The sequence below is a fragment of the Pempheris klunzingeri genome, chromosome 22 (genome assembly GCF_042242105.1).
Source record: "Pempheris klunzingeri isolate RE-2024b chromosome 22, fPemKlu1.hap1, whole genome shotgun sequence".
Taxonomy (NCBI): domain Eukaryota; kingdom Metazoa; phylum Chordata; class Actinopteri; order Acropomatiformes; family Pempheridae; genus Pempheris; species Pempheris klunzingeri.
Genome location: NC_092033.1, coordinates 9,033,611 through 9,048,252, shown reverse-complemented (window position 1 = coordinate 9,048,252; position 14,642 = coordinate 9,033,611). Strand labels below are relative to the sequence as shown.

The window sequence follows — 14,642 nt, the reverse complement described above, 5'->3', positions numbered from 1 at the left end:
CACACCTGACAGTCTGTCTGCTCCATACGCTGTGGGAGAAAATAGAGCCCACTCATCATAAAGATTCAACAGTAAACAGCTTAAATAACCCCTCACCTACTTTATGTATTAATCTACACTAATACATTGTTGCTGCTTATCGAGCTTTTTTTTTTAAAATATTGTCATTGTCAAATTAATTGTGATGCTTTTATTGATTATTTAATATTCAAATGATCCAAAAAAGTAAAGACTGGTCAAGTTTATTACCAGTAGCATCTATTATGTTTAGGACCACATTTTCTTAATTTTCTACGAACCAATACTTCTTGGCATGAAGGTTGTGGACATAAAATCAGGAAATCCTGTGCAACTTAGTGCAATCTAACACAAGGCCACGCAACAAAGCATTGCAGGACGATTGCGTCGTGCATTTGTTCTATCTTTCACAATACTGAGGGGGATAAATACACAAGAGAAAATCCAGCCGGTTTCCTGCAAAATCCGACACGCCGCTACAAAATGTAAATAAGGTCTAGAGGTACTTTCTTGGCAGTGCTCCTGTTTGTTTAAGGGAATGATACTGATTTCCCAAAAAATATGAAGTAATGGCTTATTGATGTTTAGTCGAGCCAAGCGGCACTTTTAATTAATAAAAATGACAGGAAGTCATTTAGCAGGCAGTGTACCTGTGTAGTGTTTTTCTCTGAGGTAGTAGACAGGCCAGACTGAGCAGCGCTTTGACCCCTCTGCCAGGTGAGGGCGAACCACAATTCCGTAGCTAGGCAACCTGGGCGCAGGGACAAGATGGTGGTCAGCTGAGGAGACAGAAGTCAATAACTGCTTTAAAAGCTCTTCTTTCAGCCTTAAGAGCTTCGCTGTGCTGGCAGTAAAAAGAACACATAATTCGAGAGACCTGCGTGGGCGCACCCATGGACACACAGTGCACATGCACACCTTTTAGTGGCTGATGGAGTGACTTGGCTACATTGGAAACGGTTGAGGGAAACGATTATTATGCCAACCAGTATTGTGTTCGTTTGTTTTTTTTCATATAGTGAACTGCTGAGTGACGTGCGTGATGGAACAGAAAAGAACTGAGACGCAGCATTTCTTGGATTTGCAGAAAGTGTGTACTGCATATTTACCAAACACAAAGCACTGCACAAAGCACCTTGCAACCTTAAGGTGTCTCTCACAAAATAAGGATCCCTGAGTCAGTGAACATCTTTCATTTTGCAATCTTCAGTACGTGTTTGTGAAATATCTCAAAAGTGTTTGTCGTCTTCTGATTCAAACCAGAGACCAGTGTCCTTGTGCATAAAGACGGGTCAGAAAGGACGTAGACTCTGTTTCTTTCTCCTCTCACCCATTCATCCTTCTTTGTCTCCGTCACTGCTCACTTAGGAACAGAGTTTTCTGTCTTCATTTAAATCTCTCTCACTCACTCCCTCTTTGTTATTGTCTGCTTTCGCCTCCCTGCCTCACTTACTCGAACACCCTCCCTCCCCATTCTTTGGCAGTCTGTTATCCCTCACACTTTTCTTGATTCTGCCTCTCTCTCTCTCCCCCATCTCTCTCTCTCTCTCTCTCTCACTCTCTCTTTCTCATTCAATCTCTTATCCATGCTGATGGATTTCACTGCAGGGGGTCACTCAGGTCTGCTTTTAAAAAGCAGCGTGAGCGAAATGTGTGTCATTTTTCTCCTTAACTGGATCATTTGTATTTATTTACCCCCCTCGGTACTGACGCCTGCCTTAACTAGAGAGAACATGAGGGCTTTTTAGGGGGTAACCAGCACCCACCCCTTAACCCTATTAACCCTTAAGTGGACCCAAATGATGATAAATAGAGAATGAGGTGATTGGGAACTCAATCTGGTGGCAGGCAAGGGTAATCTATACTGTCGATAGTGCTACAGTATGTGTTGCTTGTCTGAGTGTGTGTGTGTGTGTGTGTGTGTGGGCTAAGGAACAAGTTAGAGATTGGGGAGATAAATTCTGGCAACATGTGTGAAATCTGACTAAATCAGACCATACAATGTCTTCTGTCTTTTCTTGGTTGAATGCTTTTAAATAATAATAGTCCAACAGTGAAGTCATGAGACGACACACAAAATGACTTCTTGTACGATAAGGTTACCCGATGAAGAAAACAACCAAAACTTTTACATACAGCACATTTGCTTATAAAGAAAAAAGGTACAACTCCCCAGAATCCACTTCAAAAACCCTTTGGTACTGAACAAAATGTGTCTACACCAAGCATCAACGACTGTCAAGTATCAAAAGCTGACTGTAAATTTCTAGTCCTCTCCACCAATGATGCACAACAGATGTATGTTTTTTTTTTTAACATTAACTCATATCAGTTTTATTTGACATATGTTTCTACTTTTAGCTGCTTGTGACCATTGAATATATATTATTTCTCATCCACTGGGAGAAGGCAGCACGCTTTCTGCACATGGAGTGAAAACTTCACCAATTGTCTTTGTGCAATCAATAATTCATTTTGCATGGGACAGTTTAATGCTTCCTAGTATTGGAATGGACAGTGTCTGTTTGTCTGTACGCCTGTGCGTGTGTGTGTGTGTGTGTCTTTGTTCAGTGTTGCAATGTATCCCAGATTATGACAAATGGACGTACATGTTTCCAGATGTGCCTCACACTTTGTTCAACTATTGAAGCACGTTGTGTCCTTAACAGAGATCTATGAATGTCATTTTAGTGCACAGCCCTGCGTTGTTACAGCAGATGGTCGTCATGGTCAATACATGTTGGTTTGAAAAATGTTTTGACACTGATCCTCGCTCATTCTATTGTCACACAGTCTATAACATATGCATATTATATGAAAATCCCAACATTGATCTCAATACGTCCCCCAGCTTTCGGTCAATATGTTCCTTGAGGAATGTAGCCGGAGCCATAAACCTATTCAAATATGTTCCCTCCATGGAAATGTGCTGACTTGAGCAGTGGGAGGCTTGAAAGAAGGGATTGTATTAAATGATATAGGGACACCTTGAGGAGGGAGACGGACAGTGAGAGGGAGCAAGCGGGTAATCTGTTCTGCTTTATTACATGTTAAATGGGACACATTCACCCTCTCATATAGTTTTTTGCCCCTCCTCTCAACCTCGTTTTCTATTCTCTCCTAAAGGAAAACTTTACAAACGAAGTGAGCAGAGGGCTTCAGGGGTGTTTCGTGGAGGGTCTTGCTCTGCTTCTCCTAAATCTCTCCTCTCCACTCTTCTTTTACCATACTTCTTTTCCACTCGTTCTTTCCTGTCCTCTGTCTTGCAAGCGCACATTGTCGGTCTCTTTCTCAGTTTCTCCAATAAAGTGCCTTTTCTCAATTGAGTGCCGTCCCTCTCTCCCTGTCATACCCGGCCCCCTCCTCTCTGCCCATTTTCTATCCTCTCTTCCTGCTTTGTGATTTATGACGCAGAGCAGAGAAGCTGTAATGTTGATATCTAAACCAACCGTCGTCCACCCTTTCATTCCTATCAGTGCATCAAGGCTGTGGAGGCTTGCTGGCTGTTTGTATATGTTGAGGGGGTGGGGTGGATAAGGTGTTATTATAGAGACCTTTACTGCTACTGATGGCACAAGGTGAGACCTCTATATGACTGTTTAGATTTACTGTCTCTGGGGTACAGGGGTGCAACGCACACACATACATACAGCAAATAATAACCAACTGTATCTGGCAAGATGTCTATATTTGTTTCAGTGTCTCCCACCGCTTGGAGTTTTATTAAATATCCCATGAACCTCTGGGGATTAAGAGAGGGAATAAAGGACAGGAATGAAGGGGAAATGAGATGGTGAAAAAAAGGAGAGAGAAAGAGAGGGGGTAGGCATTTATAGACAATAGCCGCTTCTATAACCTATAGAATAATCTGTTTGTGTGTGTGTGTGTGTGTGTGTGTGTGTGTGTGTGTGTAGATTGTGTGTATTGTGCGCTTGCCTGTGCGTGAATGTGGTTAGTATGCGTGGTGAACTGACAAGTTTGTGTGTTTATCTGTCCATGCTGAGCGATATGTGTGCGTGATTGCTGTGTGGGTAAAGAGCAGCAGCGACACAAAGGGGGCTTATTTCCTAATATGGGGTCTAAGGGATCAGGAAGTGAGAAAAAAAAAAAATTCTGCCAAAGAAAGGCCCATTTTTAAAGACGTTTTTCTTTTATATTCTGTGTAGTTTTACACTCTTCTGCCTCAAAAAAATATTTAAATCAGTCAGAGAGTCTTCATTTGAAATGCTCACAGCTCTTAGACAAAGCACCCTTTGGTCAGGGCTCACAAGTAGACATTGCTTGATAAAAAGAAGTTGAAAACAAAAGAGTTTGAGAACTTCTGGCCAAAATGAAGGCTGCTGTGTCCTCCGCTACTGATAGAAGACCCAAATACATTATAGCCTGCTAACTAAAGCTCAGATTCTACATTCAGACCAACTCAGGTGCACAATGCCTCAGGCCTTCACCCCTTTTATTCATTTCCTAGAAGTCATTTTTTAGTTTTTTTGGGAATGTGTTTCGTGTTGTGTTTATGAATGCCCTGCTGCTCAGGTTTCATGGGAAATGGATGTTTCACAGCTGTTTTTGACCATATTTTTTGACTTATTTATATGTTATTAATCATACCCAGTGATTCCCACAGAGGAAGAATCCACTCTGCAGCATTTAATCCTTACACGTAGTTCCTAATTGCTTTGAATTCAACACAATGTTTGGCTTGTTTTATGTGGTATTTGATATAGCTACAGAATGTAGAGAGATTTTGTTGGTGCAAATTGCAATTAAATACAAGTATCAAAATCCTCCCTGGTTTGCCTAAAGCTGAGTACAATAACTTAAGTGTATTTCCACTATTAGGCTGAAACAATTTGGTGATTACTTGAGGCCAATAGCTGACTTGAAAAACAAAAAGCTTCTATATACAGATTTAATTGAAAGGTTTGGAAATGATCACATTCAAGTGTGTCACATAAGTATATTTGCTCTGAATGTATTCTGTGCAGTTATATTATTGTGCAAAACAGTTCATACACCAAAGGAAGAATGGGGTTGATTGTTTTTAGTGTGATAATGACATGACATTGTTTGACAATGTCTTTCATTTTAGCATCTGCTCACTCAGCTACATAGCGCCATTGCAGTCAGGCTATAGTAAATGACATGAGAGCTCCTAATATAAAACTGAGGAGGAGGGAGGTTTGCTGTTATTCCCCACCAGCACTGTGTGGTTGGCTGCGGGAACTTAATGTTAATCTTAATGATAGATGGTATAGGATACAGTGTGCTGCTACAGAGTGTGTGTGACAGTGTTATTGTCTCCATGATTAACTCAACCACTGTCTCAGCCTCTTCCCCACAGAGAGAATCAGAGAGCAAGCAAAAATTGAAGTACCACTGTCTAGTTCCTCATCAAGAAAATGCTCTTCATTTCTATCCACCCCCTCCCATGCCCCCATCCTCTGTCTCTCCCTCCCTCCTCTGTTTCTCTGTCGTCCTCTCTCTCTCTCTCTCTCTCTCTCTCTCTCTCTCTCTCTCTCTCTCAGAGGCCATTACTGGTGATAAACACTGTGGTTTGTATCAGCAGGATGCACCTGGCATTAACGCAAACGCTTAAGAAAGTAATTAGTGGATATACGTGGCTCGCCTCGTCCCTGTAGATGCCCATAAGCGGTGTAATAAATGAGCACCAGGATCCATAGGAATAGGATGGCAGCGATTTCTGCCAGCACTGCTGTCATCGTTCAATACCCTGACGCAGGGCAATGGCCTTGTCATGCTTCTAGCAAATGACTGAATTTCTCCCCAGTGGGTCCACAAATGCAGAACTTTCCCCATACCCAGCAGCATGATGTCTGTGCTCAAAGTGGTAATCAAGCAAAATGTGTTTATTCACTTCCTTGAGTTAGATGAGAGGATGGATATAGAAAGTAAAGCCAATAGCTGGTTAGTTTAGCTTGGTTTGAGACTGGAAACAGTGGACCTGGCTTTGTCTAAAGGTGAAAAAAATCTGACAACCAGCACCGTAAGGCTCACTAATTTAGGCGTGTTTGTTTGATCCATACAAAAACTGAGGAATGCAAAAGTTGTGGTTTTATGTTCCATAATGATTATAAGACTGAAGGAAGAAATGGTCCTGCCTCCAACTGTCTCCTGGGTGTAGCTTAGTATTTACAGACATGAGAGGGATATCAATCTAAAATTTTGAAGTGTTCATTTAAAGACACAGTATGTAACTTATTTTAGAAGCATTTTTGTTATATTTGTAGAAATTCAAGTCAGCACTTGCATACAGAACAAACACGAACTCGTCCTTCAACAGTAGTCACATTCATTTGTTGTGGGATAGTGGTTTTGAACAGAGGCCTATAGGGGATGGGATTTTTTCGGTTTTATAATTTCAAAGTCTAGCTACTCTTGCTGGTTTATCCTAGTTTCTCCAGTTCTAAAGAAAGAATAAAAGTAGTGTTCAAAAGGCCTACTTGTATTCTGTAGATATTTTCCTGTGTGGCCTCTGAGCACTGAATTGGATGGTGAATAATGAAGTATATTGATTAATCACACTGAAGTTGCTGAAGGTGTGAAGAGGACCTCAAGTTGTCACAAATTGTCACTGACCTGCACTTACAAGGACTATAGATTTTTCGGGCCTCCCTAACAAATACGACCATGTGGTGATGCGCATATGTACACATTTCCACAGCACCAGCTTCCTGCTGCATTTCACCCTGGGTAATGACCCATGCGACCAATCCCCTGCTTTGTATCCAACGGGGGGGTAATTTCTCACTCCAGGAGGCAAATCAAACATCTGATTCTGACTACAGGGGCTCGGCTTCACCCCCAATATTCCTTTGAGATCACCAGAGTTGCTGACGGGCAAAATCTCTTTCTGTTTCACACTTAGTGAGGCAGATGGAGTGTCCTGAGCACTGGTGTGAACAAAACGATGACACCACCATTAGCATAATAGCCCTAGAGTGTGCACGTTTCATCATTATAGATTTTTATGGGGTGTGTGAAGAGACAGACAAAAGCAGTTAACTTTGGCAAAATAGTCAGCTGCTGGTACATTCCACTACTTGGACTGGTGAAAGGATCCAACCCTTGCATACATCTAATGTAAGAGACCCATTTAAATGCACCAAAGTTAACTGGATCTGGATCGTACCAGCTAAGGCAGCCGCGCTAAAGCTATAGCAGACTTCAAGGACAGACTTAAGCATGCAAAGCTAGTGATGTGTATCCTATACCCCGATATATTAGCATTCACAGTCTACAACAACAACCTCCCCTCTTGGATGCAAAAAGATTCAATTTGCCATTTAGACCAGTCCAAGGTGACGGCTACCCAGTATTTAATGGTTGACACTCGCAGAGAGCCTTCCTGCATCAATGGATTGATTCACTTGTGCCCAGTAGCGTGATCAATACTCCACGAGGCTTTTAAAATGAAATTTTTTAGAGGTAAGACACAAGAACTAGGACTAATTTGCCAGGAAGGTATACTTAGCATGGCAGTAATTTTAACCTCATCATCATCATTATCATCATCACATCGTAACAAGTAGGCTTTATTGCTCGTCTAGATGAAACCGTTTTCTTGTTCTCTCTGCATCACGCATTGATTTGCAGAGTTAGCTGCTCTTCCATGCAGTCCCATGGCACTGATGCATCTTCCTCTTCAGGGAGTGGAGCCATTGTTGGAAGCTTCATTTCGCACCTCTTATTGTCCGTTTTTAGAAAACCCTGTGACCTGCCTGTCGATATGTTGTAATTCACACATTGGCTTGGTCATCACAGGAGTTTGCGGAGGCTGGATCGACCTTTGACCTTCCTTCCAGCAGATACAGTAATGTTGATTCTTGGTTCAGGTGTTTTTCGACTGGAATGACATTAGCAATAGAAAAGGCAGGGGGTGTGCACAGTGTCGATTGCAGTATAGCTTGGTGTACTCTAACAATGGCATGGGCTCTCTTGAGATAAATAATGACCGTCAATTTGCCCGTTTTCCAAACCATCAATACGTCTTCATTCCTCTTCTCATGTATTCAATTTATTTATATGTTATTCTCATTCTGCGTTCCCCATCTTTATACATTTCCATTTGTCTTTATTTTTTTGTCCAGCTTTGACTCTGCCACTGCTTTTTTACACATAGTCCATTTTTTTTTTTACACTTTGATCCCTTTCACTTAACTTTCATCCGTCATACTGTTCCCTCTGCCCCATTTTTCGATCTTCTTTTACACCATATCTTTCCCCGTTTTCACGCTGTTTCTCTCCCCTTCTCACCCCTGCAGGCAGTATGAGATATATCCTGTGTGTGCAGACCTGCAGGGCCAGATCCTCGCATGCTACAGAGAGAACGCTGGAAAAACCCTCAACTGCTCCAACATAGCAGCTCTTTACCTTCAGTGTGTCAACAACGCCAAACAGGTGCGTATTTACTAAACTTAGCTACGTCTTTTATCACTTTTTATATCTCATTTGAATGTAATTTACTATACTCATTAGTAGCATCATTTGCATATGAATATTATGTATGTGTGCTGCATGCTTGTTAAGTGAAATGAATGAGCATTTCATTGTGTGCGACTGTGCTCTTTACACGTGAGGAAAATATGTAAAACTTGAACTTTAATCCTTAAAAACCCTCCATAACAACACCTTTTTTCCCTCTGAAAAGAATGAAAAGTATGTGCATGCACCCTCATGGACAGATGATATGTAAGTTGTCGCACCTCCTAATCCTGTAGTGTAGCTTTCAGTTGAATTGATGTGCTTATTACAAAGTAGTCCCGTGTGTGTGTTAGTTACAGCATACGTCATTGGGCTCATAGATGTGTATGGTAGCTACAGTAGAGCTGCTATTCCTTTTTTCAATGTCTAAATGAATTAATATAAGACACACACACACACACACACACACGTATATATGACCATCCATTTACATGCGCCGGTTCCTTGCTTTTAGACAGGAGAATATAATTTCCACTGGGCTACTGGCGCCTGGATAAAGCTCACTCTAAATAGCCAGTTTAAACCCTACGATCTATTTCCATAATACCCTCTGACACAGGCGTTCCCCCAACTGTCTCTGTGTGTGTGTTTTAATGTAATAAGACCAGGGGAGTAGTCACTGCTAGTGGGATACCATTGTCCTCTGTGGAGCACCTCTCCTCTCACTGCCAAGTGCAAATGTTTTTTCGCCCTCTGTCTCCCACGGTCACACACTGTATGGTAATCGTAATGTCACTCAGGTTGATATTAACTTGATTCCCCCTCTCTCACTTTGCAGTATGTAACATCCATTGGCCCAACAAGGCTCAATTTACATTCATGGAGCTTTTCTATTAGATTTTTTTTTTTTTTACAATTGCATTGTTTTGCCGGAAATGAGGAAAACTGAGTTTTGTGCATCTTGCTCACTCTCGTGGGTATTAGTAATAGATCTAAAAGTCAGATGCCGGCAGATTTTTAAGCTATACATCATGTAAATTGCACAATGTTTTATTCATTGTGTGTGTGTGTGTGCGCGTGTGTGTTTGTGTGTGTGTGTGTGTGTGCGCGTGCATTTAAGAGAGCTACCTGTAGCCTCGTCAAGATGCAGCAGTGGTGCGTTCACAGTCCGGATGCTGTTATGATGTTGTAAATTGTTTGGAAGCAAGTCTGAGACGATATGGTAATCCGCTTGTGTTTATCACCCTGCGGCAATCACAGCACACTCCTGTTCATCTGTGCTTATCTGTCTAAGACTTGCTTTTAAAGTCATTAGGTGCAGAAAAAAAAAACAGTTCTGTGATAAGGCTTTAAAGGAATAATATGCAGAATTACACAGTCGAAAAAATAACGGGAAGGAATGAAGTAGGATTGATACGAGCTGATGCAGCTTCCTGATTAGGATGTTTACACAGCTTTATCGGAGCTGAGCAGGAAGCTGCACCAAGAACAAATGTTTAAGGACATGACTTTGACCTCCGGAGGTCAGAAGATCCAAACGTGCCCTCTAAAAACCGTCTCTCATCTCCTTGCCCTTTCTGTCAAAGGCACTTGATAGCATAGCTCAGATAGTTTTCAAACAGCAAAATCTCTTTACCCTTCTTCGTCCTTCCTTCCCCTTCAAATCTTAAATTCCACTAAAAAGTGCAGCACCACGGGTATATTTAGGTCCAAGATGCCATCTCATGGAGGATAAAAACCAAATCCCCCAAATCTCAGTTTTACAATATTGACCCCTCAGCTGGAGTCAGCCAAGACAAAGCCGTTGTCAACAGCGCTGCCTTTGTCACTGATAATTAGCGTTCTTATCGCCACACTCAGTGATAACATTTAAACCCACTTTCACTCTCTTTTGTGGCCTGTGCGCCCTGCCACCACTCCTCCTTCACTCCCTCCATCCACTCTCCCTTCATCCCCAGTCACATTTCTAATGCATTCAGCGCTAAACAGGTCCAGATAGCAGACTGTGAGGAAGAGGCAGTCGAAGGACAGATAAAGTCTCTTTCTCTCTCCCTCTCTGAAAAAGAGTTTATCATGGAAGCCAATCTCTCCATCCACTGCTCGCCTCCTCATTCCATATTCTCGCCGCATGACCGCCTCTTGCTCACTATCTTTTTCCTTCTCCACTTCATTTTTTAGACTGACCCTTCCATCTGCCTTTTACTCTCAAAGGTCCAAGCTCGATCCCTGTTTGTGGTTTCAGGGAGCGTTATGTCTGGAAGGATCAAAACAAATCAGGAGCTGGCTCATAACTCCTTCACCGTCATTTTTTTTTTTTTTTTAAATTAACTTTTCAATTAAAATTGCTCTTGATAAAGTGTACTTTAATGATTTAGTTTGCCCTCTTGATATTTTTTTCAGTCGATAGATCTCACTATATATTTGTGCTTTTAATTTGTCTGGCCCTTCCCTCCAGATACACTCTGCCAGTGAAGGAGAGCTCATAGTCACAGCTCAGAGATGGGTTTTCTTTGAGGTCACTAAGCTAAGAGAAGAAATCATAACATGGTGATCTTGAGTACAAAATATTTATTTTGGTCAAATCCATCTGAGAAAAAGTGTAAGTATTACTCAAAATAAGATTATATTCTTCACATTATGATCTGTAGCGTTTGAAATTAGCAATACATCAGGGGGCAATAAACACAAACAAATATAAAAAAAAAACAAAGACAAGTGTAGTTGCAGCCTGCAGTGATTTTACAGTTCATTTATGGTCAAGTTCAAATTCAAGTTTGATGAACACAAACCACAACATCTGCCTACTATTCGCTTGCATTACAGTAATCAGATATTGTTCATTCATAATAGGCTAATTACTTCATTTTTGTTTCAGATAATCAGTTTGTAGTTACACACCAGCCTTTATTTATGCATGTTTTTTTTTTTCTCCCACTACAATTTCCCTTCTGGCTCCTGGAAATCCCATCTGCACTGTGTTTACGGTCTTTTTCAGAGGTGGAAAATTTTCCTCACAAAAGTGACAGTCGCAAACAGCTCGACCTCGGTAAATCCATCGGAATACATGATCCACCACTGTTAACATGTCAACTCCTATTATTTGCACGATCCTCTCTTAAATGCATCGCGCTAAACTCGGCACGTTTGTGTCACATGTGCGGCTGAAAAACAGGCACAAAGCCTTAGTAAATCTGGCTCTCAGTGGTTCTGCTTTCAGTTACATTTACGTAGTCTCACAGCAGTTACTTTGATACTGTGGATACAATTCTCATATTCAATAGAAATGATGCCTGGGGCAACAAAAATAAGGCCCAGGGTATAATAAGATGGAATTATCCATTAAGTGGTCTCTTCAAAGTCTGCCCCCTTGTCCTAACCTGGATTTTACACTGTAACAGACTCTTCGGCAGACTGTCAATAATCATTTCATGGGCAGATCAATGGTGTACAAAATAAACTCAGATGCCTTTACAGAGATGAAATGAGACTGACATGGACCCATCTCATTCACAACACCATTATTAAGTTGGTCAGTGAAGAAGAAGATATTTTTTTTCTTACTTTCTCTTCTATGCCCCTTGTTTCTTCTTATCCTTTTTGATTCTTTCATTCTCTTGGGCAGTTTTCATCCAGTGGCATCAGCTGCGATAGGCCAGCTCAAATGGTTATTGACAGGGAGTTCTGGGGATTTGTGGTTGCACTTATCGCTAACATGGAATCCACTGCCCTCAGGTCTCTTCTCTGCTTCTCCAACTCACTCCATCCTCTTGCCTTTTTATTGTTCTCTCAGGCCTTCCTGTCTCTGTCTGTCTCTCCTGTGTGACATATCTTTCTCTGCTGGCTGTTTGTCTATTCACATTTTTTCGCTCTCTAATGCACTTTTCTCTCTGTTTTTTATCTGCAGAACAAGTTGAGGACCGGGGGTTAAAGAAAAGAGAGGAAGAATGAGGGAGCAATGAAGAGTTTATGGTGTGGGATTGCTTATTATCGACCGACTGACACACAGACCAAACCGGAGCGGAGGACGTGAGGAATGAGTCAGCACTAAGACACACACCCTGAAAACCCTGTGGAACCAAACCGAACCAGACTAGAGGCACCGAACACAGCACCCTGAGAGAGAAATAGACACCCTTACTGCTTGATTGTTATCTCCTACCTCTCTTACCTTTTGTCTATCTCTCCTGTGAGTACGTAGGGAGGCAGTGACACAATTTCGGAGAGACGGCAGGGACCGGCGGGACCTAGCAGGCCTGAGCTCGGCCCGCTAGAAGGACAATACAAATGAACCACAACAGGAAAGCAGGCCACCTCTGTCACAAGCCACTTAGACCCATCCCTCTCACTTCAGCACCGTTAGGAAAAAAAAAGTCTATTTTTACTATTAAAAGTCAGTCCTATTTTGTCGTCCATAATTCATTGTTTTCCTGCTCGTAATGCACTATCCTGTACAAAAATACACATGTATGCATCAGTTTCTCCTTTTGCATCTGTTTGTGTGAGTTTGTGTTATGTTAATAATGTAACGACCTGCGTGTTGAGCATTCATCCAGACCAACACTTGAGACAAAGTCTGATCAGAGGAAATAAAAGACGAAACGATGCAGGAACTGTTGTTGAACTTTTCTCCATAAATATTCAGCGCGCTCCGTCTCTCAAGAGTGTGTGTGTGTATGCGTGTGTGTATTTTATGCTAATTACAGCCAGCGTTGTACATCTTTGATGGCTACGCGGCCCTCGTGTTGTTGCGACGACTTTTTGCCAAACGGAGTGAATGAGCCCAAGAGGGAGGGGGACTGAAGCGCGGGGGGAAATATTCCTCCCAGATGTTCGGGTTCATAATCTATCTTTCTCTCTGTTTCTCTATCTGTATGTCTTTCTTTATATAGCTGTGTTGTGTGAATCCTCTGTGCGCTCTAGCTATCCACTGAAAGAGCTCTACCTCTTCCTTATCCCCTCATTGTCCCTCTTTCCTTTTACTTATCTACTTCTTTCTCTCCCTCTCTTCTTTTTTTTTTTCCTTTCTTCTCTGCTCAGTCTCCCAGCCTAATGTTGCCTTGGAGGAGACGGCTTCTCTACGCTGTCTGCACTCTGCCAGACTCTCTGGGTTGGGTTTAACTGGATAGACAGACACTGTCTATCCAGTGTGTGTGTGTGTGTGTGTGTGTGTGTGTGTGTGTGTTTGGTTTGACAGTGTGTATGTGTGGGTGGGGTAGTAATGCAGCCACTTTTTATGCAGTAGCAGTGCGAGTGTGTGTGGATGACGGAGGGACACCGTCTGGGTTTGATGTGGAGGCAGGTGATGGTAGACGTTATCTTAATTCTGCATCAGAAGAGGGAAGTGTGTGTGTGTGTGTGTGTGTGTGAGATTGAATGAGTGTGAGAGGCCGTGTGTGTGTGTGTGCGTGCAAGCATGTAATTCATTGTGACTAATCCCCCTCTGTCCGTCAGTCAGCTGTCCTTTTGCTTTTTGACTTTTGGAGTCACAAAAGGGTGAGGGGTTGACTTCTATTATACAGCGGGGGGGTGTGTGTGTTGGAGGGGTTTTCTAAAGGTTGGGCATAATGGGTATTGGAGTTCATGGCAGGTGATTCTCTGTAGAGCAGCCCCCCCCCCCCTGTTTCCCCCCATGTTTTTCCCTCTGTGACCCTGCGCTACTGCTCTATCTGACCCAGTACCTCCGAGCCAAGATGAGTGATTTAACGGTGTATTCTGTCTGTAATGAGATTATTTCCCCCCTAATATAATTTAGGGATGATTAGAGAATCATGATATCCAAACATAGGGATTACTTTTTCCTTTTAAAGGCCTCCACTACTACGACTTTTTTTTTTTGTCTTTTAAAGTTCAGCAATAGCTCGTGCATGGAGAGCTGTTGGTGCTCTTCCATCTTCTAAAATCACAGAGAAGGAGCATTTTTAAAGCATTTTGCTTTTTCTCTTTAATGCAATTCCTGAAAAAACGTATATTATGGAAGGACATAATGCATTACAAAATTAATGTAGCGCTATATTAGCTGGAATTTATATACATGCGTCCGGAAGCCACTGTTAAAATCCTCCATTTATCAGGTGGTAGCAGTAATGAGATTTTGATGAAAGGGAAGATTGTAGAAATACAGTAAGCGTTCACAGTAAAAGAGCAGAACGGACAAAAAGAAATACTTTTTCCTACGCTAGAGT

General features: G+C 42.0%; 1 protein-coding gene across 1 annotated transcript in view; it reads left to right on the top strand.

The window, feature by feature from the left end:
• chchd3a (coiled-coil-helix-coiled-coil-helix domain containing 3a) overlaps positions 1–13,070 on the top strand; it is a 68,711-nt gene extending 55,641 nt beyond the window's left edge. Inside the window, exons 8-9 of the mRNA XM_070853739.1 lie at positions 8,301–8,436; positions 12,365–13,070. Coding sequence (XP_070709840.1) covers positions 8,301–8,436; positions 12,365–12,388 — 160 coding nt within the window. The 3' untranslated portion in view covers positions 12,389–13,070. The remainder of the gene's footprint in view (positions 1–8,300; positions 8,437–12,364) is intronic.
• Positions 13,071–14,642: the final 1,572 nt, after the last annotated feature.